Genomic DNA, 26,455 nt, shown 5'->3' with positions numbered 1-26,455 from the left:
TGCGTAAAGATTGTAAAATGACAGGCGCATTAATTTTCAAGCAAAATAGTTCCCGAATGGTCAAAGATTTCTAATATTGTTTTATTCTTTATAGATATACATGCTTATAGTAAGCTCCATGATTATTTACATCTGTGTTAAACAACAGGTTTAGCGTCGAAATAATAAGAGTTACAAACCCTAATTTAGAATGATATGGTTTTCTTCAGGCCGTTAACATATAACTTCACCGTGGCCAAGGTGTTTGCACGCTTGCTTAGGAATCGAGAGGTCTGGAGTTCAAATCCCAGTTAAGGCAACTCATTTTTTTTAAATTGTTTAAGTCAAATAAACATTGAATTGAATATCAGTGTTGCAATTAGACTTATAGCCAATTTACTACAGTTAAAACACTGGGAAGCATTGGTGGCACTATACAAAAACAAATTGGTTTATAATCTCACAACCTTCACCTTTCTGACATTCTGAGACCCAAACAAATTCAGCACCTTCTGTGCTTTGATTTATACATGTATTTGTGACTATAATATACTATAGTTCGAATACTGTGGTTGGAGGTCACTGTCCAAGGCCTATAGCTCTGGCATGGATTTTGACTGTCAGAAGTTTGACTCTGTGAACATAGAAAATTTTGGTTAATATTTTGCAAGCAACATCAATGATCAGACAATCTTTAAAACTATATGTTCTGAATGTATACACATTTTTATCTATGGGTTCATTTTTGAGGTCACTGTTAAAGGCCAATAACTTTTGTAATGAATTTTGAATGAAATATATATGGCCTTTTGTAAATTCTTTCATGAAAAGTCTTGTATCTAAAAAAAAAATTCTTCATTCCTACATTATTCAGGCTCTTGTTTAACTATCAAGCATTGAGAATAGTTGAGTGCCATATTTTACTGGCAGCTCTTGTTTAATGTGAAAGTAAAAATCAAAACTCACCTGTGGAAATTTTTAACTTTCCCTCAATTATTTTAAACCCGGGGTTAAACCCCTTGGAAAACTTGTGTTGTGACATATTTTGTCATTGTTTATTAGTAAACTATTTTTTGTTATTTTCGTTTTGGTCTCACCCAGAATGTTTTTTAGTTAGAATTTTCAAAATGGCCCTGAAGGGGGGCACGGAATTTTGTTCAGCGGGCGGGGGTACCGGGTTAATGAGTTGATTTTTAAACCCCTTTGATTATAACCCTACAGAAAGACAGTGATTCAGGCAGTGATTATGGTGCTGATAGAGAAGATAATGATGACTTCCCAGATCGCGTACCTTTGACAGACCCTGGACCTTTTAAATATAACAGGAAAATGATAATTGTATCATTACCATGTGCAGTGATGGTTATGACCTTAGTGGGAGAAATGTGAGTCTTTTTGATTGTTATGATCTTTCAGATCAAAGTTGAATAAAACATTTATAATTTTATAGCATTTTATAGCATTCTTGATCCACAGTTTCAGTTAGTCAGATTTAAGAAAGGTATTTATATTAATTTTATTGAAATCCTGTCATGAAGGAAGAGTATATAATTAATGTTTTTATTTGATAACAGATTTTTGATGGCTGCAAGTTTTGGTGCAGGAGTGATTGTGATTCTGGACCCCAAAGGTGAAAAGAAAAGGTAGTTGTAAACATATTTTCTTAAAACCATTCAAAATGATTAAACTTCAAAAACCTTGTCAATAGCATTCATTGATAGAGTCCACAAAATAAGTCAAGTTTTCTCTTCTTTGTTTTTTAGCTTTTATGTGCAGCCAACTATCCATCCAGCTATCCAACGTCAGTAAGTGACTACACTTGTGCCCACTTTTGCCTGAAATACTGCCTGGAGGGGCACCTGTGGAGGGTGGGGGACTGGAAAGATAATGATCTTTATAGTGTTTGAGTGACTGAATTTGTGAAAACTAACTTAAAAAGTCACAATTTGAATATTTTCATGCTATTAGTGTTAATAGAATTATTGTCATGTTAAAACCTGGCATGCTACATGTATAAAATTGTTTCTTTGTATTACAGATGCCTGATACTGTTCACTCTACTGTTTGTGTTTTGTCATGCTTTTACCATCTACTCCATCCTTCCATTGTTATGGTAAGCCTACATGACTTAGCTTTATGTGTAATCAGTGGTTAAATAATGAAATATGAACTAACATAAATTCAGAATTTCATACGAGACATGCAAAGTAATGAATATTTTGATTTGTATAAAGTTTTTACTGAAGCATATGAAGAAAAAAAAAGAATTGTTTTGGAATTAAATATTATTTTGGGAGATGACAGAACTGATGTTACATGAGTAAACTTGTTACTTATTATCCCCCGCCGATGGAATCGGGAGGGGGATATAGTTTTGGCGTTGTCCGTCCGTCCTTCCGTCCTTCCTTCCGTCCGTCCGTCCGTCCGTCCGTCCATCCGTCCGTCCGAATTTTGTTTCCGGAGTAGTTCTCTGCAACTAATGGGTGGAATTCAACGAAACTTTATGGGAATGTTGATCAGCATGTGAAGTTGTGCACCTGGGTATTTTTCGTCTGAATATTTTAGTTAGAGTATTTTTAGAGTTATTGCCCTTGACTTAGTAAAACGTCCGAATTTCGTTTCCGGAGTAGTTCTCTGCAACTAATGGCTGGAATTCAACGAAACTTTATGGGAATGTTGATCAGCATGTGAAAGTTGTGCACCTGGGTATTTTCGTCTGGATATTTTTAGTATTTTTAGAGTTATTGCCCCTTGACTTAGTAAAACGTCCGAATTTCGTTTCCGGAGTAGTTCTCTGCAACTAATGGCTGGAATTCAATGAAACTTTATGGGATCGGTTCATACAGCATGTGAAGTTGTGCACCTGGTATTTTCATCTGGATATTTTAGTATTTAAGAGTTATTGCCCTTGACTTAGTAAAATTTTGTAATTTTTCAACTTGTGTCGCATGTAAATCAAAAAGTATTTGACCTAGGAGTCAGCAACTTTTCAGAATGTTGATCAGTATGTGTAGTTGTGCACCTAGGTATTTTTCGTCCGGATATTTTTACTATTTTTAGAGTTATTGCCCTTAACTTAGTAAAATTTTGCAATTTTCAACTTATTTGAAAAATTGTGAGTCCCTTCTTGATGCCTTGAAATGGCAATGAAGTCTGGAGATTAAGATGTTTTTTACATCTAGGTGAGCTATTGTTTGATCCCCCACCGTCGTCGTCGTGCGTCGTCAGCAATTTCTTTAAACAACATCTCCTCAGAAACAAATGACCTGCACAGCAACCAAACTTTACAGGAATGATCCTAGGGTGGTCCGCCCTGCCAAATTTGATCAAATGGATCCGGTCTGTTGCATAAGTAGGTCACAGGGCCAGAAAAGGAGTTTCAAAAATGCAAAATTAAAAAATCTTGTCTGAAAGTACAAGGCCTAGAGCTTTGATATTTGGTATAAATGATATAACCTATAGGTCCTCTACCAAAATTGTTCAAATTTTAGCACTGGGGTCAAAATTGGCCCCACTCCAGGGGGTCATAGATTTTCCTTATATGTATATAGTGAAAACTTCTTCTTGTTTGAAGGTACAAGGCTTCAAGTTCAAAGAATGTTACAGTTTATGCCATGATTAATATATAAATAAAGCCTTATGTCTTCAGTTGTTGTGTTAATGATAACCAGTACTCGGCGGGGGATATAAATTCAAGGAATTTGCTTGTTAAGTAAAATATTGTTGTGATCATTTGTGTGATTCTTACTGTAGTGATCATAGAATGCTGACTACAACACGACAGGCTTATCAGCTAATGTAAAATCAGACCAACCAGCACATATAATAATAAAGGAATGTAATGTAATGCATTTGAACACAATTGTAAAAAATTGCAATGCATAACTTATTTCTGTTTTAATTATTATTTTTTTATTTCAGGTTATCATTATTCAACATTTTCCTGATTGGTATAATCAACATGTATGTAATACTCACAGGGGGCTTGATAGCTCTACAGTTCAACTACTTCAGAAAATATGAACAAAAACTTTCATTGGTATGCCTTATGCTATTATTTCATTTCCTGTAATAATTATAATTTTTCATTTCCTACGATACTGCCCAGTAATAATAATAATGATAATTTTTAAAAGATGAACTGCCTCTTTACTTTTAGTGGTAGATAATTGTTCTGTAACATTAGCATTTTGGTATTGCAGTGATACAAGTCATCAGATGGTATATATACAGTACCGCCAATATCAATTGATAAATTATTTAGAGTATCTGCTTCTTTACCTCAAATGGTTGATAGTTGGTGTATATTCATTTCATTGATTTGTGATGAAAGTATTTTCATTATTTCTCAAGTTAGCTACCTGTAGTTCTAATTTGATCAAACACTGTCTTAATATCCATATTATCCTCTGTGGAAGATGGAGCGAATATAGGTCTGGTGTTGTCCATCGGTTCGTCCATCTGTCCTGTGTCCATCACCAAATTATCTGTTGCAGAATTGAATGGACCATAAAACTAAGTTTAGAACTTAAAACTTAAATTTTTCAAAAATTATTGAGAAGGTGCTGTGCCTAAGAATCATTTACTTTCTTTTGCAAAATTGTGGAGATGTTGCCCCCTTTGCAGTTATTTGCCTTTTGCAATGTTTTTTCCCATACTTTATGTTTGTTCAGGCATAACTAAAAAGTATAGCAGGTATTTAATTGAAACTTTTTTTAAGGTTGATAGATCACAATGTAAGGCAAAAGGCAATTGTAATTTGAACCAAACAACTTGTCTTTTGCAATAATTTTTGGAGTTTATTCCCTTTCATATTTAATTTTTTGTGTCCGCCTTTGAAAAAAGGTGCATATTAGGGGTTACTTTCGTCGTTGCCCCCGGCGTCGTCGGCGGCGTCTGTGTTTGGCGTTTGTTGTCGGTGTCGTCGTCGGCGTCCCCTAAAGCTTTTGTCCGGAGCATAAAACTCAGTCACTATAAAGTCTGATTGACTTCAAACTTGGTATGCATGCTTCTTTCAATAACCCGAAGTGCAGTGGCAACAGGGCCCCGGTACTCTGCAGTTCTTATTTTTTGAGTTATTGCCCTTTGTTAATTTTCATACTTTAATTTTGTCCGGGGCCATATCTCTTCAAAACTAAAAAAAGGGCCTATGGACTTGAAACTTCATAGGATGATAGATCTCATTAAGAAGAAGTGCAGTGCATAAGAACCGGTACTCTGCACTTCCTAATTTTTGAGTTATTGCCCTTTGTTAATTTTCATACTTTATTTTTGTCCGGGCCATTTCTCCTAATGTATAAAAGCCATGGACTTGAAACTTCATAGGATGATAGGTCTCCATTAAGAAGAAGTGCAGTGCACAAGATTTGGTACTCTGCATTTTCTTAATTTTTGAGTTATGCCTTTTGTTGATTTTCATACTTAATTTTTTGTCCAGGCCATTTTCTCCGAAAGTATAAAAGTTATGGACTTGAAACTTCATAGGATGATAGATCTCATTAAGAAAAAGTGCAGTGCATTAGAACTGATACTATGCATTTCTTATTTTTTGAGTTATTGCCCTTTGTTGATTTTCTTACTTTATTTTTTGTCCTGGTCATTCTCTCCTCAAGTATGAAAGCTATGGACTTGAAACATCATAGAATGATAGATCTTATTGATAAAGAAATTCAGTGCACAGATATGCTGCTCTGCACTTATCATTTTTTTAGTTATTGCCCTTTGTTGTTTTTCATATTTCATTTTTGTCCTGGCCATTTCTCCTAAACTACATTGTTCACAAGGCGACACATCCGACTCGCGGAGTTCTAGTTATACTAAAATTTTGTCCAGGGTATATCTCAAAGTATTAAAGATATCAATTTGAAATTTCACAGCATCTGATTAAAAGAAGCACACTGTTTAAGAATCATCACTCTCTTTTGTATGATGTTGGAGTTATTGCCCTTTGTGTTTTTCACATTTAATCAGATCAATACTGAAGAATTAGAGATAAGTATTAGAGATATCAACTTGAAATATCATACATTGATAGATCACATTAAGGAAGACTACATTGTCCAAGAATCTTATTCTCCTTTGCATAACTAAGTCTTACCACCCCATTTGCTATTTTTCCTATTTAAATTTTTTGTGAGTATTTTAGTAATCCCACAAAATGCTAAGCATGATGCACTCTAGTAAATTTCAAAAGAGCTATATAGATGTAGTGCATCAAGGTTTTCTTACTGACTTTTATCACAAGTTATCTTTTCAAGTCACATCATATATATCCTAACACATAATAAGTAATTTCCAGTTATGTGGCTAGAAAGAATTACACAGGAGTGACTTGTACAAAGTAACAATAAAAAATCTGTGAAAAAAAATTGAAATATATCGGCCTTACAGGGTGAACACTGTATGGGGAATGTAATGGCAAACAGTGCCAATCCAGGTGTCATTCCGTGATGTTACATCACTTCCTTTGTATCTATGCATAATAAATGCTGCTTAAGAAGGCTGAAAGCTACTTTGAACTGAAATTAGCATTTTAAATTATATACAGAAAATATGAGATTTTATCCTTACACATTTGTATAATTATACCCCCAAAAACGAAGTTTGGGGGGGGTATATAGGAGTCACCCGGTGGTCGGTCGGTCGGCCCCTCGGGTCGGTCGGTCGGTCCAGACGTCCGTTGCATTTTCCTTGTCCGGAGCATAACTTGAAAACTAATGGTTGGAATTCAATATAACTACATTACAATGGTCAAGCACATTGAGAGGAAAAGTGCAGTGCACAAGAACCATAACTCTATCATGACTAATTACAGAGTTATTGCCCTTTTGTTACTTTTCCTTGTCCGGGGCATAACTTGAAAACTACTGGTTGGAATTCAAAACAACTTCATTTACAATTGTCAAACACAATAAGGGGAAGTGCAGTGCACAAGAACCATAACTCTATCTAAAGTAATTACAGAGTTATTGCCCTTTGTTGCTTTTCCATTGCTTTTTTTTTTTGTCCGTTGCATTTTCCTTGTCCGGAGCATAACTTGAAGACTAATGGTTGGAATTCAATATAACTACATACAATGGTCAAGCACATTGAGAGGAAGTGCAGTGCGTAAGAAACATAACTCTATTCTTGACTAATTACAGGAGTTATTGCCCTTTGTTACTTTTCCTTGTCCGTGGCATAACTTGAAAATACTGGTTGGAATTTCAAAACAACTTCATACAATTGTCAAACACAATAAGGGGAAATGCAGTGCACAAGAACCATAACTCTTTCTAAAAAGTAATTACAGAGTTATTGCCCTTTGTTGCTTTTCCATTGCCTTCTTTTTTTATGTCCGGACCATAACTTGAAGACTAATGGTTGGAATTCAATATAACTACATACAATGGTCAAGCACATTGAGAGGAAGTGCAGTGCATAAGAACCATAACTCTATCTAAAGTTATTACAGAGTTATTGCCCTTTATTACTTTTCCATTGCTTTCTTTTTTACCGGACCATAACTTGAAGACTAATTGTTGCAATTCATTATAACTTCATACAATGGTCCAGCACATTGAGAGGAAGTGCAGTGCACAAGAAACCAGAACTCCATTTTGACTTATTACAGAAGTTACTTGCCCTTTGTTTCTTTTCCTTGTCCAGAGCATGACTTTAAAACTACTGGTTGGAATTCAAAACAACTTCATTCAATGGTCAAGCACAATAAGGGGAAGTGGCAGTGCACAAGAACCATAACTCCATCTTGACTAATTACAGAGTTATTGCCCTTTGTTACTTTTTCCATTGCTTTCTTTTGTCCGGACCATAACTGGAAAACTTATTGTTGGAATTCATTATAACTTCATACAATGGTCAAGCACATTGAGAGGAAGTGCAGTGCATAAGAACCATAACTCCATCTTGACTAATTACAGAGTTACTGCCCTTTGTTACTTTTTTCCTTGTCCAGAGCATGACTTGAAAACTACTGGTTGGAATTCAAAACAACTTCATTCAATGGTCAAGCACATATAAGGGCGAAGTGCAGTGCACAAGAACCATAACTTCATCTTGACTAATTACAAGAGTTATTGCCCATTGTTACTTTTCCTTGTCCAGAGCATAACTTGAAAACTACTGGTTTGGAATTCAGTACAACTTCATACAGTTGTCAAGGACATTCAAAGGAAGTGCAGTGCACAAGAGCCATAACTCCATTTGACAAAATACAGAGTTACTGCCCTTTGATACTTTTCCTTGTCCTGAGCATAACTTAAAACGTACTGGTTGGAATCCAAAAACAACTTCATACAATGGTCAAGCACAATAAGAGGAAGTGCAGTGCACAAGAACTATAACTCTATCTTCAGTATTTTATAGAGTTATTGCCCTTTGTTCTTTTTCTTTGTCTTTCTGGACTTATTACAGAGTAATTTCAATTTAAACTTCAATCAATGGCCAACCACATTGAAAGGAAATGCACATAACATGAACCACAATTATCCTTTAATTGCCCACAACCATAACTCTATGTTTCAATTCTTTTACAAGGTATTCTGTTACTAGTAACATCCTCATTTCCGAAGCAGACTTGTGGGGGTATTAATCACATTTATTGATAGTTCTAGTTTATGATAGATCTATAGATTATTTTATTTTTGTTGATATATAATATATACAGGGTCTTTGATGTATTTAAATTATTTAATTTTGTTATGTTTCAGACTGTTGAACGTATGTTATTTTCTATGTATCCATGGTGTTGTGTGACATTGTTGACTTGGACAGCATCAGCTCTCATTAAATGGCAGTTGATTCCATATGTCTACCTAGCCATTGGGTAAGATATTCTTTTATTACAATATAATAACTTTCCTGCTGAGTTGTAATCCCCATGTCAGAACTGATAAATTTGATGTATATGCCATATATAACACAATTAATTTATTTAGCGTTTTCTAAAACAATAAGAGGAAATAATGATTTGATTCATTACTTGTTAGCTCACCAGAGCCGAAGGCTCAAGTGAGCTATTAGTATCAAAGGGGGATGCTCCGTCGTCCGTCGTCATGCGTCAACAATCGTCTTCTTCTCTGAAACTACTGGGCAGATTTACTTCAAATTTGGTCTGTAGCATCCTTGTGACAGTCACACTTGAATTTGCCCATGTCATTCCAATTGGCCCCTTTTAGAGGTCAGCAGAGCTAAAAATAGAAAAACCTTTAAACATCTTCTTCTACAGAACTAATGGATGGATGATCACCAAACTTTGTCTGTAGCATTCTTGGGTAGTCTTTTATCAAGTTTGCTCATATTAATTTGATTGGCCCCTTTTAGGGGTCTCTAGGACTAAAAATAGAAAAACCTTTAAACATCTTCTTCTACAGAACTAATGGATGGATGATCACCAAACTTTGTCTGTAGCATTCTTGGGTAGTCTTTTATCAAGTTTGCTCATATTAATTTGATTGGCCCCTTTTAGGGGTCTCTAGGGCTAAAAATAGAAAAACCTTTAAACATCTTCTTCTACAGAACTAATGGATGGATGATCACCAAACTTTGTCTGTAGCATTCTTGGGTAGTGTTTTATCAAGTTTGCTCATATTAATTTGATTGGCCCCTTTTAGGGGCCGCAAAAGCTAAAAATAAAAATACCTTTAAATGTCTATTTCTAGAGAACTAATGGATGGATGATCACCAAACTTTGTCTGTAGCATTCTTATGTAGTCTTTTATCAAGTTTGCTAATATTATTTTGATTGGCCCCTTTTAGGGGTCTCTAGGACTAAAAATTGAAAAACCTTTAAACATCTTCTTCTACAGAACTAATCGATGGATGATCACCAAACTTAGTCGGTAGCATGCTCGGGTAGTGTTTTATCAAGTTTGCTCATATTAATTTGATTGGCCCCTTTTAGGGGGCCGCTTAAGCTAAAAATAGAAATACTGTTAAATGTCTATTTCTACAGAACTTATTGATGGATGATCACCAAACTTTGTCTGTAGCATTGTTAGGTAGTCTTTTGTCAAGTTTGCTAATATTATTTTGATTGGCCCCTTTTAGGGGTCTCTAGGGATAAAAATAGAAAAACCTTTAAACATCTTTTCCTTCAGAACTAATTGATGGATGATTACCAAACTTAGTCAGTAGCATGCTCTGGTAGTGTTTTATCAAGTTTGCTCATATTAATTTGATTTGCCCCTTTTAGGGGCCGCAAAAGCTAAAAATAGAAATACCTTTAAATGTCTATTTCTAAAGAACTAATTGATGGAAGATCACCAAACTTTGTCTGTAGCATTCTTGGGTAGTCTTTTATCAAGTTTGCTCATATTAATTTGATTAGCCCCTTTAGGGGTCTCTATAGCTAAGAATAGAAATACCAGTAAATGTCTATTTTTAGAGAACTAATTGATGGATGATCACCAGACTTTGTCTGCAGTATTCTTGGGTAGTCTTTTATCAAGTTTGCTCATATGAATTTGATTGGCCCCTTTTAGGGGCCGCTTAAGTTAAAAAAAGAAATACCTTTAAATGTCTATTTCTGGAGAACTAATGGATGGATGATCACCAAACTTTGTCTGAAGCATTGTTGGGTAGTCTTTTATGAAGTTTGCTCATATTATTTTGATTGGCCCCTTTTAGGGGCCGCTTAAGCTAAAAATAGAAATATCTTTAAATGTCTATTTCTACAAACCTAATGGATGGATGATCATTTAACTTTGTCTGAAGCATTGTTGGGTAGTCTTTTATCAAGTTTGCTCATATTAATTTGATTGACCCCTTTTAGGGGCCGCTAAAGCTAAAAATAGAAAAACCTTTAAACATCTTCTTCTACAGAACTAACGGATGGATGATCACCAAACTTTGTCTGTAGCATTCTTGGGTACTCTTATCAAGTTTGCTTATATTTATTTGATAAGCCCCTTTTAGGGGCCACTAAAGCTAAAAATAGAAAAAACCTTCGAACATCATTTCCTACTGAAATAATTGAAAGATAATAACCAAACTTTGTAGCATTCTTAGGTAGTCTTTTATCAAGTTTGCTCATATTATTTTGATTATCCCTGTTTAAGCTAAAGCTTAAATACCCCAGGTCATGGCATTTCTTCAAATTATTGTTTAAACATATTCTATGCTCAAATTTGATATTAGAATATATTGACATTCCAACACTGAAAAGCAGTTGTTTCTGGTGAGCGACTCAGGGCCATCATGGCCCTCTTGTTATGTATACTGTCCAAGCAAAACAGAACTTGTTTCATTTATTGTTTTTATAAAAGTGAGAGTATCAGAAAAATATTTATTTAGAAATTATATTTTTGAAAATTTACTTACTTTTGAAGTATGTCATTCAGGAACTCTTGTACGTTCAATGCTCAATGATTAATATGATGTTTAAAGTATGTACTTTACCATAAATAAACATAGCTTGGTCTTTGTGATTTAAATTGTGTTAATTTTGTTGTTTCAGTTTTGTATACCTACAGATGTTTCTCACCCCTCATACATCATCATTCAAGTCAATAAAGGAAGATAAACCTGATGACTTAGATCTCAGTGTATTACCAGAAGTTCTCTCCCTTCTCATGGCAATTGTATATTGTATCTCACCATCTTTGGTACACATGGTACTTCATTTCGTCAACGGCCCATTTAACAACCTGTTCACATTTACAGTTCTGGTGAGTATTTATAAAATCACATGAATTGTGGGTAAAATGTTTCTGTTCATCTATACTGTCTATTCTTATTATTATAAACCTTGACCGACTCAGATTTAACTTGTTGATTATCCCTTGCTTAAAACTCAGATTTGTTAATAATATTTTTTGTTAGCCTGGGGTTTTATGAAAGGAATTGGAAAAAAATATTTGTATAAAGTTTTTAACTATTGTAAGTCATATGTAGTGAATATGTGTTTTATGACATTTCAGCAAGTTGATTCATTGTAAAATACTTGCCTTCAAGAGTATAAAGTTATATCTCATAAAAAAATTTCGTTAAATTTATCAACGGTAAAATATACAGTACACTTGTAAAGTAGATGCTGATAACTCTACATAAAAGAATCAGACCAACTAAAACACTTGGGCAATCAAGAATTAGATCAAAATTATCATTTATATTTCTATGTTTATTTACAGATGCATCTTGTGTTCATATTTTCACTGAGTGTTTTCCTCACATCTTTAATGAGCCTCAGAGGTATCTTTGACTACACAGGTAAATATTTATAATGAGATTGTGATTTTAAAACATAGTGTATATAAACACCAAAAAAAAAGAATATGAATATATTTTTGTATCATTTTAAAAAATGTTTAGATTTGATTGACCTTTCTGCATAATTTAACTATTTCAGTACATTTTTTTTGTAATTTTTGTATTTTATACTGTATCACATGTTGGCTGTTTTATTAAGGACGTAGATATTACTCCATTTATCTTATGAGTGTAAAGTAGAAACTTTGGTGAATATGTTTCGTACAAATTTTGAATAAGTATATATATGTAAGTACAAACATTATTAATGTGCCTTTACAAAGATGTTACTGTTACTTCATAATGATTAAAATCAACTAGGATAAAAAAGTGAAAGTTTACTGTTTTTGGTTCCCTGCATTTCAGGTTGGAAATATGAATATGTAGTGTATGGTAGAATGATCAGTGGAACCATCTGTACAGCACTGATATATCCAGTACTAATACATTATCAACTCTCCTCACATTTCCTGCCATGGTTACCAGCTGGGGTTATTGTGTATGCCGTGTATGGATTCCTCCTCAGTGATAAAAAGTTCAAGGTATATCTTATTATCTTCTCTATGCTCATTTCTTCATTCTTAAGTTCAGTTAAAATAGTAATACATTTAAAGAAAATCATATTATGATTCACCAATAATTGATCATAAAAAGATGTTTTGGATAAAATATAAACATATTTAAATTACAAAAAAGGCTGCCCCACTTGTTTAAATACATTCTGAACAACAGTTTTATATTTTCCTATGGGTCATTTTTGCATTGTAAAATATATAATTGAACACAATAATAGCAAAATGTAAAGTTATTTTGACTTTTACAGTTTTGCACTCCTTCATTTACTCTTAGATGGGCATAATGTTACTTTAAACTATACAATGTCCTATGTTTTACATACAGGTTATACATTCATCAATATCTGTAAACATTAACAGATGAAAATGCATATATACAAGTACATTTAGATGTTTGAATATACAACATGCTAATATACAAGCTAATGATAGTTTAAACCTGCATGTCTGCAGGTGGTTACAGAAATTTTCAAAATAATTAACTTACGATAAGAGAAATATATTTACAGTTTAACCCTTTCGCTGCCAGAGAATTAATTATTTATTGATCACCTATTTGCCAGAAGGTTTTCTAACAAATTACTATATTATTAATTAATATAATTATTATTATTTGTTATTAGTATTATAAAATTTATATATGTTTGCAAATCTACTAGTATATAATAGTTATTGTTGATGGTATAATTATCTATATATTTATTATTATTATTATTATTATTATTATTATTAAAGAAAGGGCAAAAGCCGTCCATATGGCAAATACCCCGAAAATAATAGGGACAGCATATGCTGTCCCTATGGTAGTGAAAGGGTTAAGACATGTATAATTATACACAATATAATCAGACCCTGCATGATTTATTCAAAATACGACTACTGTTAAACACCATATTATGAGATTTACGCTCCATTACTAACACAATAATGATTATTTTCTACATCTTAGTTAAATTTCTGCGAATATTAAGAACCTTAGGATTGCTTTAAATCATCTTGTACTATTAACAACATCTACACTAATGATAGAGTAATTTATACAATTTCTTACAAATTTGCATAAATCTAGATGCTTGCTGCTTTGAATATACATGAGTGTATAAAATATGCACTCTTCAATATGCTCTCTTCAAAAGAGGAGTAAACTGTTTTACAGGTGTTGATTGCTAATTTGCTAATCGAGAAATAGGCTGTCCTATTTTTAGCTCACCTGTCACAAAGTGACATGGTGAGCTTTTGTGATCGCTTTTCGTCCGGCGTCCGGCCGTCAGTCGTCCGTCCGTAAACTTTTACTTTAAACGACATCTCATAAACCACTTAGCCAATTTCATCCGAACTTAATAGGATTTTTCCTTTGGTAGTCAACTTTAAAAATTGATCAAAGAATTTAATTCTAAGCAGAACTCTGGTTGCCATGGCAACTGAAAGAAAAAACTTAAAATATCTTCTTCTAAAAAACCCAAAGAGCTAGAGCTAAGATTTTTGGCATGAAACATCTTCTGGTGAGTGTCTACCAAGTTTGTTCAAATAAAAGCCCTTGGGTCAAAATTGGCCCCGCCCCAGGGGGTCATTGATTTTCCCTATATGCATATAGTAAAAACTTAAAAAATCTTCTTTTAAAGAACCCAAAGAGCTAGAGCTAAGATATTTAGCATGAAACATCTTCTAATAGATGTCTACCAAGTTTGTTCAAATAAAAGCCCTGGGGTCAAAATTGGCCCCGCCCAGGGGGTCATTGATTTTCCCTATATGCATATAGTAAAAACTTAAAAAATCTTCTTTTAAAGAACCAAAAGAGCTAGAGCTAAGATATTTAGCATGAAACATTTTCTAATGAATGTCTACCAAGTTTGTTCAAATAAAAGCCCTGGGGTCCAAATTGGCCCAGCCCCAGGGGGTCATTGATTTTCCCTATATACATATAGTAAAAACTTAAAAAAATCTTCTTTTAAAGAACCAAAAGAGCTAGAGCTAAGATATTTAACATGAAACATCTTCTAATGGATGTCTACCAAGTTTGTTCAAATAAAAGCCCTGGGGTTAAAGTTGGCCCCACCCCAGGGGGTCATTGATGCCATATATACATATAGTAAAAACTTAAAAAATCTTCTTATAAAGAACCAAAAGAGCTAGAGCTAAGATATTTAGCATGAAACATCTTCTAATGGATGTCTACCAAGTTTGTTCAAATAAGAGCCCTGGGGTCAAAATTGGCCCGGCCCTGGGGGTCATTGATTTTCCAAATTTCTTTATATGTGTATAGGAAAAACTTAAAAAATCTTCTTTGGAAAAAACCAAATAGCTAGAGTTCAGATATTAAGCATGAAACATCTTCTAGTGATTGTCTACAAAGTTTGTTCAAATAAAAGCCCTGGGGTCAAAATTGGCCCCACCCCGGAGGTCATTCATTTTCCCTATATGTGTAAATCTATAGCAAAAATTGAAAAATCTTCTTTGAAAAAATTCAAATAGCTAGAGTTTAGATATTAAGCACGAAGCATCTTCTAGTGAGTGTCTTCAAAGTTTGTTCAAATAACAGCCCTGGAGTCAAAATTGGCCCCGCCCCGGGGGACATTGATTTTCCTTATTCGAGTATAGCAAAAACTTAAAAATCTTGTTTGAAAAAACCCGAGTAGCTAGAGTTTAGATATTAAGCATGAAACATTTTCTAGTAAGTGTCTACAAAGTTTGTTCAAATAAAAGCCCTGGGGTCAAAACTGGCCCTGCCCCAGGTGTGTCATTGTTTTTAACTATATGTGTAAAGAAAAAACTTCTTTTAAAAATCCCAACAAGCTAGACCTTAGATGTTTAGCATGAAACATCTTCTAATGGTTGTCTACCAAGATTGTTCAAATAAAAGCCCCGGGCTTTAAACTGGCCCCGCTCCGGGGGCCTATGTACAGGTGAGCGACTTCAGGGCCATCATGGCCCTCTTGTTTAATGTTAGGTTACCTTTTGTTACATTATTGCACCATTCTTGTCATTGTTTTAACAACAACAACAAAAAAAAACACACAAAATTGTTTAACATGGTATGAAGATGAAACTTTTGTATTTTTGTAAACAAAATTATGACATCAAGTAACCGAAATTTTGTCCACAAGAAACAAAAATTTTATGTTTAGTTTATTCCAACAACAACAATTATAATGCTGACAATACAGTATTTATCAAAAGTGATAACAAAAAATTGTCTTCAGTTGATTTGAATACAATATGTATAGTTGTTCTTTTATTGTCATGACTCATTTCATACAGTTCAAATTTAATTTATTGAATCTTTTCTTTTCAGAGTTTGTCAACATTTTTATTGCCTGTGCCTTGCATTTTGTTTGGGTACTGGTTGACGTGGTTACCGTGGAAAATTATGTATCCTTTATGAAGTCAGTTTTGGATTTGGATCGTCCCCCCCCCCCCTCCAAAACAAGTGCATTTTCTTGCATTTGTGACAAAAATTAATATTTAAATGAACTAGTTTACTTATATGAAGTCCACTTTTTAGTTTTAGACAACTTTTCATACTGGCTGTTTGTAGAAGGCATCTTTTTGAAGTAGTTAACTGTTAATTTTGTATGTTTTATGGTTTAATATGGTTGTTATCATATAAGGGATTGAAACAATGATCCCAAAGTTTAGAAGTAAATACATGTACCTTAACTACATAGCCACTGCTGATCACTGATGTAGCATGTAGAATTGCTTCCATATACAAATTTATTCCAGGAAATATAAAGTTACTAAAACAAATTATATAAAAATGTTTGCTTCAAGAGAAGTGAGATTTTTGTCTGTTCTCCTTAACCCTGAACAGTTTTATGCTACAGTTTGGTATAGAGATTAAGACATTGTATGTTCTACTTCTTGCTAACTGCATACTGTGTTTTCTGAGTGTATATGCAGCATCATATAGCAACCAGAATGTGTTTGAATGTCTAGTTATTGCCGAGAGTGCTGGTGAGTAATTAGCTTTTTGTTTGATTTGGTTTTACAGTGCACCAACACAGTATAGGTCAGAGTAGTTAGCTGATCATTTTTAAATTGAGAATATGTTTTTAGTTCAACTATTCAAAAGAATAGGGAGAGCTTTTGTACACACTTTGGTGTTGGTTCACACTTCGGCTAAGTTTTTACGTGCAAGTTTATATCTTCAAAACTACTGAAGAGAATTTTTTGTTGAAACTTTTGGTCACTGTTACTGTTAAAGGCTCAAACCTCTAACATGGTTTTTGGCAGAATTATGGCCCTTTTTCAAATTAGAAAATTCTAAATTAATCCAGGCTCTCCTCTTGATTTTCCATCAAGCACTAAGAATAATTGAGCATGCTGTCCTACTGACAGCATTTGTCAATTGTTAAATCATTTTATCACCATGCATTATGAAAAAGTTGCTACATGTAGGATTGAGGTTTTTATCATTTTCGTCTACTTACTATTGTATAAGATATGATAAATGCTTGTAAAACGGCTGTATGGTAAATGTAAATTGCTTGGCTTATATCATTTATTTATGGTTCAAGATTGATTCATAATAATAAAAAGACCATGATAGAAGACTGGTGTTACACCAAAGTGACTTTAAAAAGATGTCTTATTTATACAAAAATGGATGTTTTAATGTGAAATACATTTGTTTGCTTTTATATATTTACAGTGTTTACATTATGTGAAGTTTTACTCTGCAGTAGAGGACTGTATCCAAAATCTTTCCTCATCATAACATCGGCTATAGTGCTTTATGCTTTTCACAGGTAACCCATCATTTATTGTATTATAATATTGTGAACTTAAATAATCTTATTTATATTGATAAAAACGATTTGTTTTGTTGTATATGTTGTATATGATCTTTGATGTGATCTTTTTTAGGTTATTCACATCAAAGAAGTTGTCTCCCTTGACAACAACAGTGAGTTCATCTGTACATGTAACAAAGGCATTGGCTGTAATCATTTACTACATGATAGGAACAGAAGATGAGCTGACCATATATAGATGTGTAACTCTGTATGTACTGTCTGCTGTCATTGTCAGAATTATCTCCCTTGAGGGACAGTCTGACCACCAAGTGAAAGATGTAAGAAATTATATTTAATTACTGAGAAGTATAAGTTTCAATACTGAAATCTCTTGAATTAACCATGGAAAATTCTATATTTAAAACACGGCAGATCCATAACACAATTTTAATATGATATGAAATAATGAATATGATTTCTGTCAAGTTTTCATGTGTATGAATTAATACATATTCATAACAAGCACTTTAACATTTCCTCTGTTATTTGTCATGTCAGTGTTTTAATACAATAAAAAATGAATATAACTTTGAAAATGCCATATTTTGTTGTGTCTTTTAAAGACACATAGAATGAAATAATTTGTCAATAAGGTAGCAAAATGTAAACAAAGTAGTATTTTGACTTTCATACTAAATCACTATAAACTATACTCATTGCTAGATTGCAAAGGAAGCGAAAGATGTCTCAGCTATATGGACAATCAGTAACTTTTTTGAAACTATAACAGGACACCAAAAATGACAAGCTTATGAAAAATAGAAATTTATGCTTTAAGTAAATTGGAAATGTTTGTATTCATCTTTTACAGGTATTGTACAACATTATTGCTTTGTGTGTTGCCATAATAATGAACAGCAATCCCATACTGCACTTGTTATGTGTATATGTATTGTGGGAGGAGCCAACCACAACTGATATATTAGGTATAGTATTACATTAGTTAGTATTTCATCAAGTAGGAGATGGCAGATGAGGAGATGAAGTGGTTCAGTGTCAAGTGCAAAACCAGGGCTGACTGAAATTTCTTACAAGTCTATTAGACAAAACTTTCAAAATTTGAGGTCTCATGTAATGATGCTTTAGTTTATACAAATCTATTTTAGTTTGATTGTGTTGGAAGCTATAAAGTTAGTGAAACACTTTTGAATGTGTTCTTGGAATCAACCAGTGCTAAGCAATGAATGAAGTGCCTTGCTCAAGGAAACAACAACTTGTACCTGATACAATTTGAACCCACACAGCTAGCAATCCTAAGATTACTAGTCTGACACATTAACCACTTGGCCACACCGCCACTCTTTACACAAACAGGATGTTTTTTCTTGTTCAGAGTTATTTCTGTATATATCTGTATATGTTACACTATGCTAATAAGAAAGAATTTCTAGCAGTCTTTTTAAACGACTGGCCCATTTGTGACTAATATATTATATTTTAGGGGCGTCTGTGGCAGATTGGTTAAGGTCGTTGACTTTAAACCTTCTGCTTCGCACTGCTGTAGGTTTGAGCTGCACATGTGTCATTGGATTGTACATGTGAGAAAGCTATCCAGCTAGGTTACGGAACGTCAGTGGTTCTACTCAGCTGCCCATTTTTTTGTGCCTGAAATAATGTACAGAGGTCTTCAGCCACCAGTGAAGCTTGAAAGTCGCCATTTGTCTTCTACTGTGTTAGTGATACAAAGAAACACATTTTTCAGTATTATTGATTCCAGCATGTTAGTGTTGAAGATTGAATATTATAAATAAATTGAATTTATCTCAGATTTTATATTTCTGACTGTAGGCTTAAGTGTGATGGTCAGTGGCGTAAGTGTAGTAATAGTTGGATCTCTACAGCTACCTGAAAACTCTGTTCTGGCAGCTAGGCAGGTTGGTACTGTTTGTGCCAGCATGGGGGTCCTTATTCTTGTGCTCCAACCACAGATAACCCCAGCATGGTATGTAGTATTTTAATGTTTGCTGTTATTACTCTCACCTTCAGTTATTGGTTAAACTTATATGTTTTATACTTTTCTTTAAAGTAGACAAGTTGGAATTAGAGAATAGGTCTTGTTTTTGATTTTACATGAAAATACTTATTTCATGTGTTTTTTGTGTTTTTATGCAGTATTGAAACATATACTGACAATAACATGTACAATATCTTATATATTACATAAAGATATTTTACATTTTCAAGGGAAATAATAGAAGATTTTGTAGAATTAGCAATTTATTTAATTGAGCCGCGTCACAACAAAACCAACATAGTGCGTTTGCGACCAGCATGGATCCAGACCAGTCTGCGCATCCGCGCAGTCTGCTCAGGATCCATGCTGTTCGCTAACCAACCCTATTACAAGTAGAGACACTGGTAGCGAACAGCATTGATCCTGATCAGACTGCGCGGATGCAAAGGCTGGTCTGGATCCATGCTGGTCACAAACGCACTATGTTGGTTTTGTCATGACGCGGCTCAATTTATTTTGTTTTATTATAGGATGAGCATACTGCAGTGGGGTGATTTGGCCAGTGTGGTTCTAGTGGCTTGGGTTTTGTTGTCTAAAAGACAGTTCTCCTTGCATGAGCTATACACACTAGCAGCTACAGCTGGTATATGCCCTGGTATACGGATGTCTATGCTGGTAGGTTATACATGTATATAAACAAATGTTTGACATTTTTTGGATGAAATATATTAGTGATTTTAAGTGGAATTTTAATGTAAAAGGTTCAATGTGATTGAATTTCTAAATAAAGTTTTTTTTATAATGTGAAGTTGTAGATTTCAAACTTTAAAACAACAAACAATGGCATTTCCTGTATTTAGAGAGCTGTAATTACAGCTGTAATTTGCATTTTAGCAGAAAGAGAATGATATGATACTCATCCCTGCGTCGCAGTTGCTGTCATACTTTGGTTATGTTTTTACTTGCAAGTTGGTGTCCCCAAAACTACTGAGAGAATGGGTTTAAACTTCACAGAATTATTCTGTTATTGATTATCAAACATGATAGGCACAGGTCCCATAACTCTGAGTTACCTTTTTACAGAGTTATGTCTCTTTTCTTACTGTCACACACTGAAAATAATCAGAGACAACTCTTTACAGTTTTATACATGGTTCTACCTTGTCTTATTCATATTTATATTGCTATAGTGATATATATGTTACAAACTAAAAAGATTGCATCTCTTGATTGCAAGAATATTTTGATGAGTCACATTGCCATGGTGACTGAAAAAAACAAACATTTTTCCAGAAAAGTGTAAATAGTATGAGACATTACAACAATGTGGTATATTCTCTTGTTCTGCTATTTTTATGACGGAAGTGAGTAGCTGTACAGGGCCATACTGCTACCCAAAAGTATTACCCATTTTTAAGTCACATAGCAGTACTAGCCTGTATGGCTAACCACTTCCTGTTACGAAAACAAGATGAATTTTTCATACAAAAATAATGTTTTTTTCTCCAAGTTCTAGTATCTGAATTATATGAACTATTTTTGGTTTCAGCTGTATACATACACAGACGAGAGCCATGTTTGGGCTGCGATTGGTCGAGGATTTCTCTATATCCCAGCATGCATCTGTATAATATCCTTACTGTTCATTTTCCTAAAAATAGATACAGCGCAAAAGGAACTGGAGAAAAATTTATTGACATTGTAAGTAGATTACACAAAATAGTTTAAATGTCTTATTGATTTTGTCAAGTTAACCTAACAATTTGTAATATGAGAATTTGCTGTTAGTATTTATTTCTCTCCATTTAATTTTAATATGCATTTTGTGACTTTAATAAAATAAAGATGCAGCTACTGGAAAATGTTGCACATGTGAGTTGAATGATGTCGTAAAGCCATTGTCATTCAATCGCTCTCTTTGTATCCAACCCTCAGCCTCAAATTTTTAATCCTTAACCCATTTCTTCATATACACGCCTTTTAACGCCTTTTTCATCCCCCCCCCCCTTTTTGTTGTCTCAAATGATGAAAAAATGCCTTATTTAGGCCCCAAACACTTGTTTTTGTTTGAGAAATGTTGTTAAAAAAAGTGACCTCTTTTTTGGCGCGGCCCCCCAACCAAAAGATACATCAGGGGGTTGCCAGAAGGGGGATGTGCCCCCTTCTGTTTGGGGGGTTTGAAGGGGGGCGGAGTCCCCCTCATCACCAAGAAAATTTTGGACTTGTGACAGGCTGTAAATGACCCCAGATTGATCATAAGGTAACGTGTAACCAACGCTGAAAAGCATTTGACTCTATCTCAATCCATTGAGAAGTTGCAGCACTTTGAAATCAATTTTGATGGAAAAAATCAACGCAAAATAGTGATTTTTGGCAATTTTGAGATGTCCCCTCGTTGCCATGGTAACAGAAAATTTAAGCCTGAGCATGTTGTTGCAGGGGCAATGGTCCAGTAAACATTTGTGCCAAGTTTGATTAGTGTTGAAGCAGTTTTTATAGTATTATAGCAATTTGAACTTGTAACGGGAGACTTTTCAATGAAAACAGCCATTTTTCACAAAATCCTCATGAAGTAATGGGTTAAGCTGCAAATGCTAGAATCCAAAATGATAAGCCTTTACTATCTGTGCATTCTGACCAGATTATACTATTGGTAGCTCAATTGTTGTACTTTGATATTGATATACCCTAAACATTGAATCATGAATTGTTTGAAATTCTAAGCAGCTACAATTTACATACCTAACTCAGACAAGCTATGTGGATAATTTTCTTGAATAACTTTCTTTTTGTTTGAAATTGAAAGTATTTGAACCTTAAGTTTAAATATGACTAAATTGATTTTTTTTTACTTATTTAATTTTTTCATCCTACAGATGCTGCAGCCTTGGGATTCTTTCCATCATGTTACTATTTTTAGACACAGGACTCCGTGACAAGAATGAGGCTTTTATGTCACTTCCTGCTTGGAAACTTTCCCTAGTTACAACAGGACTAGTCAGTTTTTCATTGAAAATCCTCTCTACTACACAGGTATTGTCTGTTGTTTATAAAGGAAGAGAATAAAGTTGTACAGTCTTTATTATAATTACCATCCATATAAGTAAATATTAGAATTATTTGAAGACAAAACTTCATTGTGATGATGAATTTTCCAATAAGCTTGTATATTTTATTGATTAATAAAAATCAGTCCTGAGTAAAATTTAAGAATATGCGTTGGAGATTTAAAGACACTCAGAATGTTTGTTTCTTTATTTGTTGCTTCGTTCCAAGTCCATGCATAGGTTTATTCAGGTGAATATGCAATAGTGTTAACTAATTTATAAGGCCTATATAGCCTAGGTGGTAAGTGTAAAATTAAGACTGATGTGGAACCACCTGCAAGTCACAAATTTCATTCAAATTTCACATTGTGTATTGAATTTTTTTATAGGAGGAAGCTTTTCAGCAACTAGTAACCTATTGAAATTAGTTGCCTCTAATACAGATTCAATTTAAGCAGTGAATGATAGTCGGTTGGTTTATAGAATCTGTGTATACCAGTAAAAGCCGAAATATTCCTGTATGGTCCTATGAATGAAAGTATTACCTAAAATCTATTCATGGAAAATATATATAATCTTTATATAAACTATATTCCTTTTTATATCTGATCAGGATCTGTTGATACCACTTGTAGAAGAGAAAAAAGAGAAGGAAGTGCCGCGTCTTCCATTTATAGGAAATATATCCAGTATTTTAACATTCCTGCTAGCCTGTATACAGGCCCCTGTTCATGGTATTTTATATGACATTTGGGTATGTATGTCCTGTATTTTATTCAAAATTTAAACAAATCATTTGTTATTATTGATGCATCTGCATGTCCAAGTATAAATAGTTTAAGGCTTATATGATGCAGGCAAACATTTATACACTGTTTAATTTAAACTGTCAAAAATTCTTACAATGAATTTATGATTCAGCACAATTCCTTTATTTGAGGTAAAATGAGCATTGCTTCATAAATTTTAAACAACAATGTAAATAGGTAATATAGCCTCTTTGATTATCTAGTGAAAATTGACGACACAAATATACAGTTTTTTAACATAAAATGACGTTGAATTCAATAAGCATTAATCCTTTTCCTGTTTGTGAATATTTATTTTTATCAGAAACTTAACAAGTGTATATTAAAAGTCTACGTTCTCTTTATACTTGAAATACTGAATTGAGAATTTTTGTTGAAAAATTAAATTGTTGTTTTATCTTTATAAAGAAAATAATGCCTTTGATATAATAATTTGTTATCTCCTGGATAACTTGAATGGACTTGTTTGTTCATTAGTGTTGAAGATGAATTCCAGTTAAGCTGGTAATAAGGGGCATTAGAGATGTTGTACTTTAACATTATCTCTCATGAACAGAAAATAATTGCTTCCAAGGGATCACTCCCTTTCAAGATTTTTTCTATCATTTTCTATTTTGAAGCAGTCTGTTAACAATTTTAGGGATATTTGGATGAAAATAAAAAAATTTGACAGTCAACAATGTAAAGCCTGGTCATAGTTTATGTACATGTAGACTGACCTGGCATTATACTGATTGCAAAGCTTTGCAGTCTCTGTTCCATTCTTGTATGGGTAAACAATTTAACATTGTTGTTGTTGTTGTTTTATTTCAGTGTTGCGGTGCATCATTGATCCTGTTGTGTTTACAGAAAGATAGAAGACTTTTATACAATATAAAACAAGAAAACCAAATAGTGCCAACTATATTCACATGCATTGCAATTTTATATATTTCAAGTATAGTACACAGTGATTTATGGACTTTGGGAGGATTGTCTTTTGTGCGTTCAATTGTGGAAATATTGTCCCTACTGTCAGTTTTACCAATGTTTTATGTACTATGGGGAATATTGTGGAAATCGAACCTTGTTTTATCAGAGCAAGTTGTAGTGTTCTTGTTACCATTAAATGCCGTGTATCTGTTATACGGAAGTTCATATACAAGTCAGGCATTAGCAGTTGTAGGATTATATGCAGGAATTTGGATGATGATGATGAAATTGCCGCTTCATCCATACAAGACGGAGTACTGATCATCTTGACACAAATTTAGAAAAAATCTGTCAAAGATTACAAGAAAGTGTGTGAAAAAAAGTATTTTTAAAGGTGACGGATGGTTTGCAAGAATGCTGTAGAATCAATGCTTTAGATAACTGCATAATGTTGATAGAACATTGATTCAGGAAATAGTTTATAGTGTTAACAGTGTGATATAAAAAGAGATGAGAAAAAAAGTTATGATATGTTCGGCAGTGTCAGAGTGATTTAAAATGTAAAAAGATTTACTCGAAGAAAATTTACATTAAATGACTATATGGAAACAGTGAAAGAAATAGTGCTATCAAGAGAATAGATCTGCTTGAATTGATACAAAGTTTTTCTAAGCTGTCTTAGTCAAGAATTATTTCCCAGTGCTTCGAAAATTAACTGTTTTAAAAGGAATGCCCCAACTTTTGCTAGATATGTTATATTATCATAATTACGAGGGTTGTCCAAAAAATTCGTGCACTGCAGTTATTGTCATGAGAGTTATTGATAGAAAATCATGAATTATATATCACTTGAAGGGAAAATCTGTCTAAAATAAAAAACAAAAGAAAAAAACGTGTAACCGGCATGTCGTGAAAACGAATCGTCAAACAGTTACCTTGGTAACGTAATACCGGCGCACGACAAAAAAATTGGTTAGTTAATTTCTTTGATGCATCACGGTATTCTTTAAACACTACATATAAATGTGAAAATTCATGGAAAAGTGTGTGTACGTATTCCTAACATCACTTGAAAATATTACGTCATTTGCCCTATTGTAACGGTCGTAAACGAACATTTGTGTGTGGTCGTCAATACTGTAATTACGTGAAAATGTCAGTCGCTAAACGTCTGGAAATGCAGACGATCATTAAATTTTGTGCAAATATTGGGAAAACATCAATATATACCTACAAAGAACTTAAAAGGGCAAGCGGGACAAGTTCAGTGTCACGAAGGCTGGTTTTTAAATGGCACAAACGCTCTGTAGAAGGGCGAGAGTCGGTAGACGATGACAACCGGTCCGGCAGAAGTCCGTCCGTAATGCCGGCGCATGTGACAAGGGTTGTCCAATATATTCGTGCACTGGTGAAATATGTTACATGTACGTTGCATAAGAACAATAAAAACTACAAAATATATTGCACCAATCTTTCCTCTATTGACAGTTAAACAAATTATACATAAGAAGCAAAATTTAATACCACTTTACAAGCAACAAACAATTAATACAATTACAGTAATGAACTAACCCAATTTTTTGTCGTGCGCCGGTATTACGTTACTAAGGTAACTTAATGACAATTCTTTTTCACGACACGCCGGTTACTCGGATTTTTTTTTTTTCTTATTTGAGACAGATTTCCCCTTCAAGTGATACATAATTCATTTGTTTTTATTAATAACTCTCGACAATAATTACAGTGCACGAATTTTTTGGACAACCCTCGTATAATATACAGTAGGCATTTTCAGGAATCGTAACACCTCCAAAATAGTTATGTGGCCAACACATGGAAAAGTAAAAAACATTAATAGAACTTGTGTATAAAAATTTATTATTGAAGAGGATGTAAAATATTTTATTAATTATGTTCCAATTTAACTATCATTGTACAATTCTTTATCATGTGACAAAAATGATTGAAATAAATTCTTTTATGAAAAAAACTTCTTTAATTAATTTTGTTCATAGTACAAATATGAATTTTGTGTATTTTGTAAATAGTTTTTAGTTTTATTTACTGCATTTGGTGGCTACTCCAAAAGAAAGTGATACACAATGTGATGGTTTTGGTTAGAAAATTCTGTAGCAGG

At 33.6% G+C, this 26,455-nt stretch overlaps 1 protein-coding gene across 1 annotated transcript; it reads left to right on the top strand.

The window, feature by feature from the left end:
* Positions 1-1,211: 1,211 nt before the first annotated feature.
* Positions 1,212-26,309, top strand: LOC132736627 (uncharacterized). Its single transcript, XM_060723791.1, has 19 exons — positions 1,212-1,364; positions 1,554-1,622; positions 2,018-2,092; positions 3,901-4,018; positions 8,688-8,803; positions 11,435-11,645; positions 12,108-12,186; positions 12,592-12,767; positions 16,093-16,169; positions 16,612-16,754; positions 17,452-17,548; positions 17,667-17,874; positions 18,408-18,522; positions 19,385-19,538; positions 20,081-20,225; positions 21,100-21,251; positions 22,427-22,583; positions 23,211-23,351; positions 24,220-26,309. The coding sequence occupies exons 1-19, from the start codon at positions 1,309-1,311 to the stop codon at positions 24,637-24,639; spliced, it is 2,709 nt and encodes a 902-aa protein (XP_060579774.1). The 5' UTR covers positions 1,212-1,308; the 3' UTR covers positions 24,640-26,309.
* Positions 26,310-26,455: the final 146 nt, after the last annotated feature.

Source organism: Ruditapes philippinarum, unplaced genomic scaffold (genome assembly GCF_026571515.1).
Source record: "Ruditapes philippinarum isolate M1 unplaced genomic scaffold, ASM2657151v2 ctg2828_1_1_1_1, whole genome shotgun sequence".
In the NCBI taxonomy this organism is placed as follows: Eukaryota; Metazoa; Mollusca; class Bivalvia; order Venerida; family Veneridae; genus Ruditapes; species Ruditapes philippinarum.
Note: the sequence above shows the minus strand (reverse complement) of the source record. Positions and strands in the feature narration are given on the sequence as shown.

Excerpts from the sequence above, each read along its gene's own strand:
- LOC132736627 (XM_060723791.1), top strand. The coding sequence starts at position 1,309 with ATGATAATTGTATCATTACCATGTGCAGTGATGGTTATGACCTTAGTG. Across the intron at positions 1,623-2,017 it reads CCCAAAGGTGAAAAGAAAAG|ATGCCTGATACTGTTCACTC; the intron begins GTAGTTGTAAAC and ends TTTGTATTACAG. Across the intron at positions 17,875-18,407 it reads CTGACCACCAAGTGAAAGAT|GTATTGTACAACATTATTGC; the intron begins GTAAGAAATTAT and ends CATCTTTTACAG.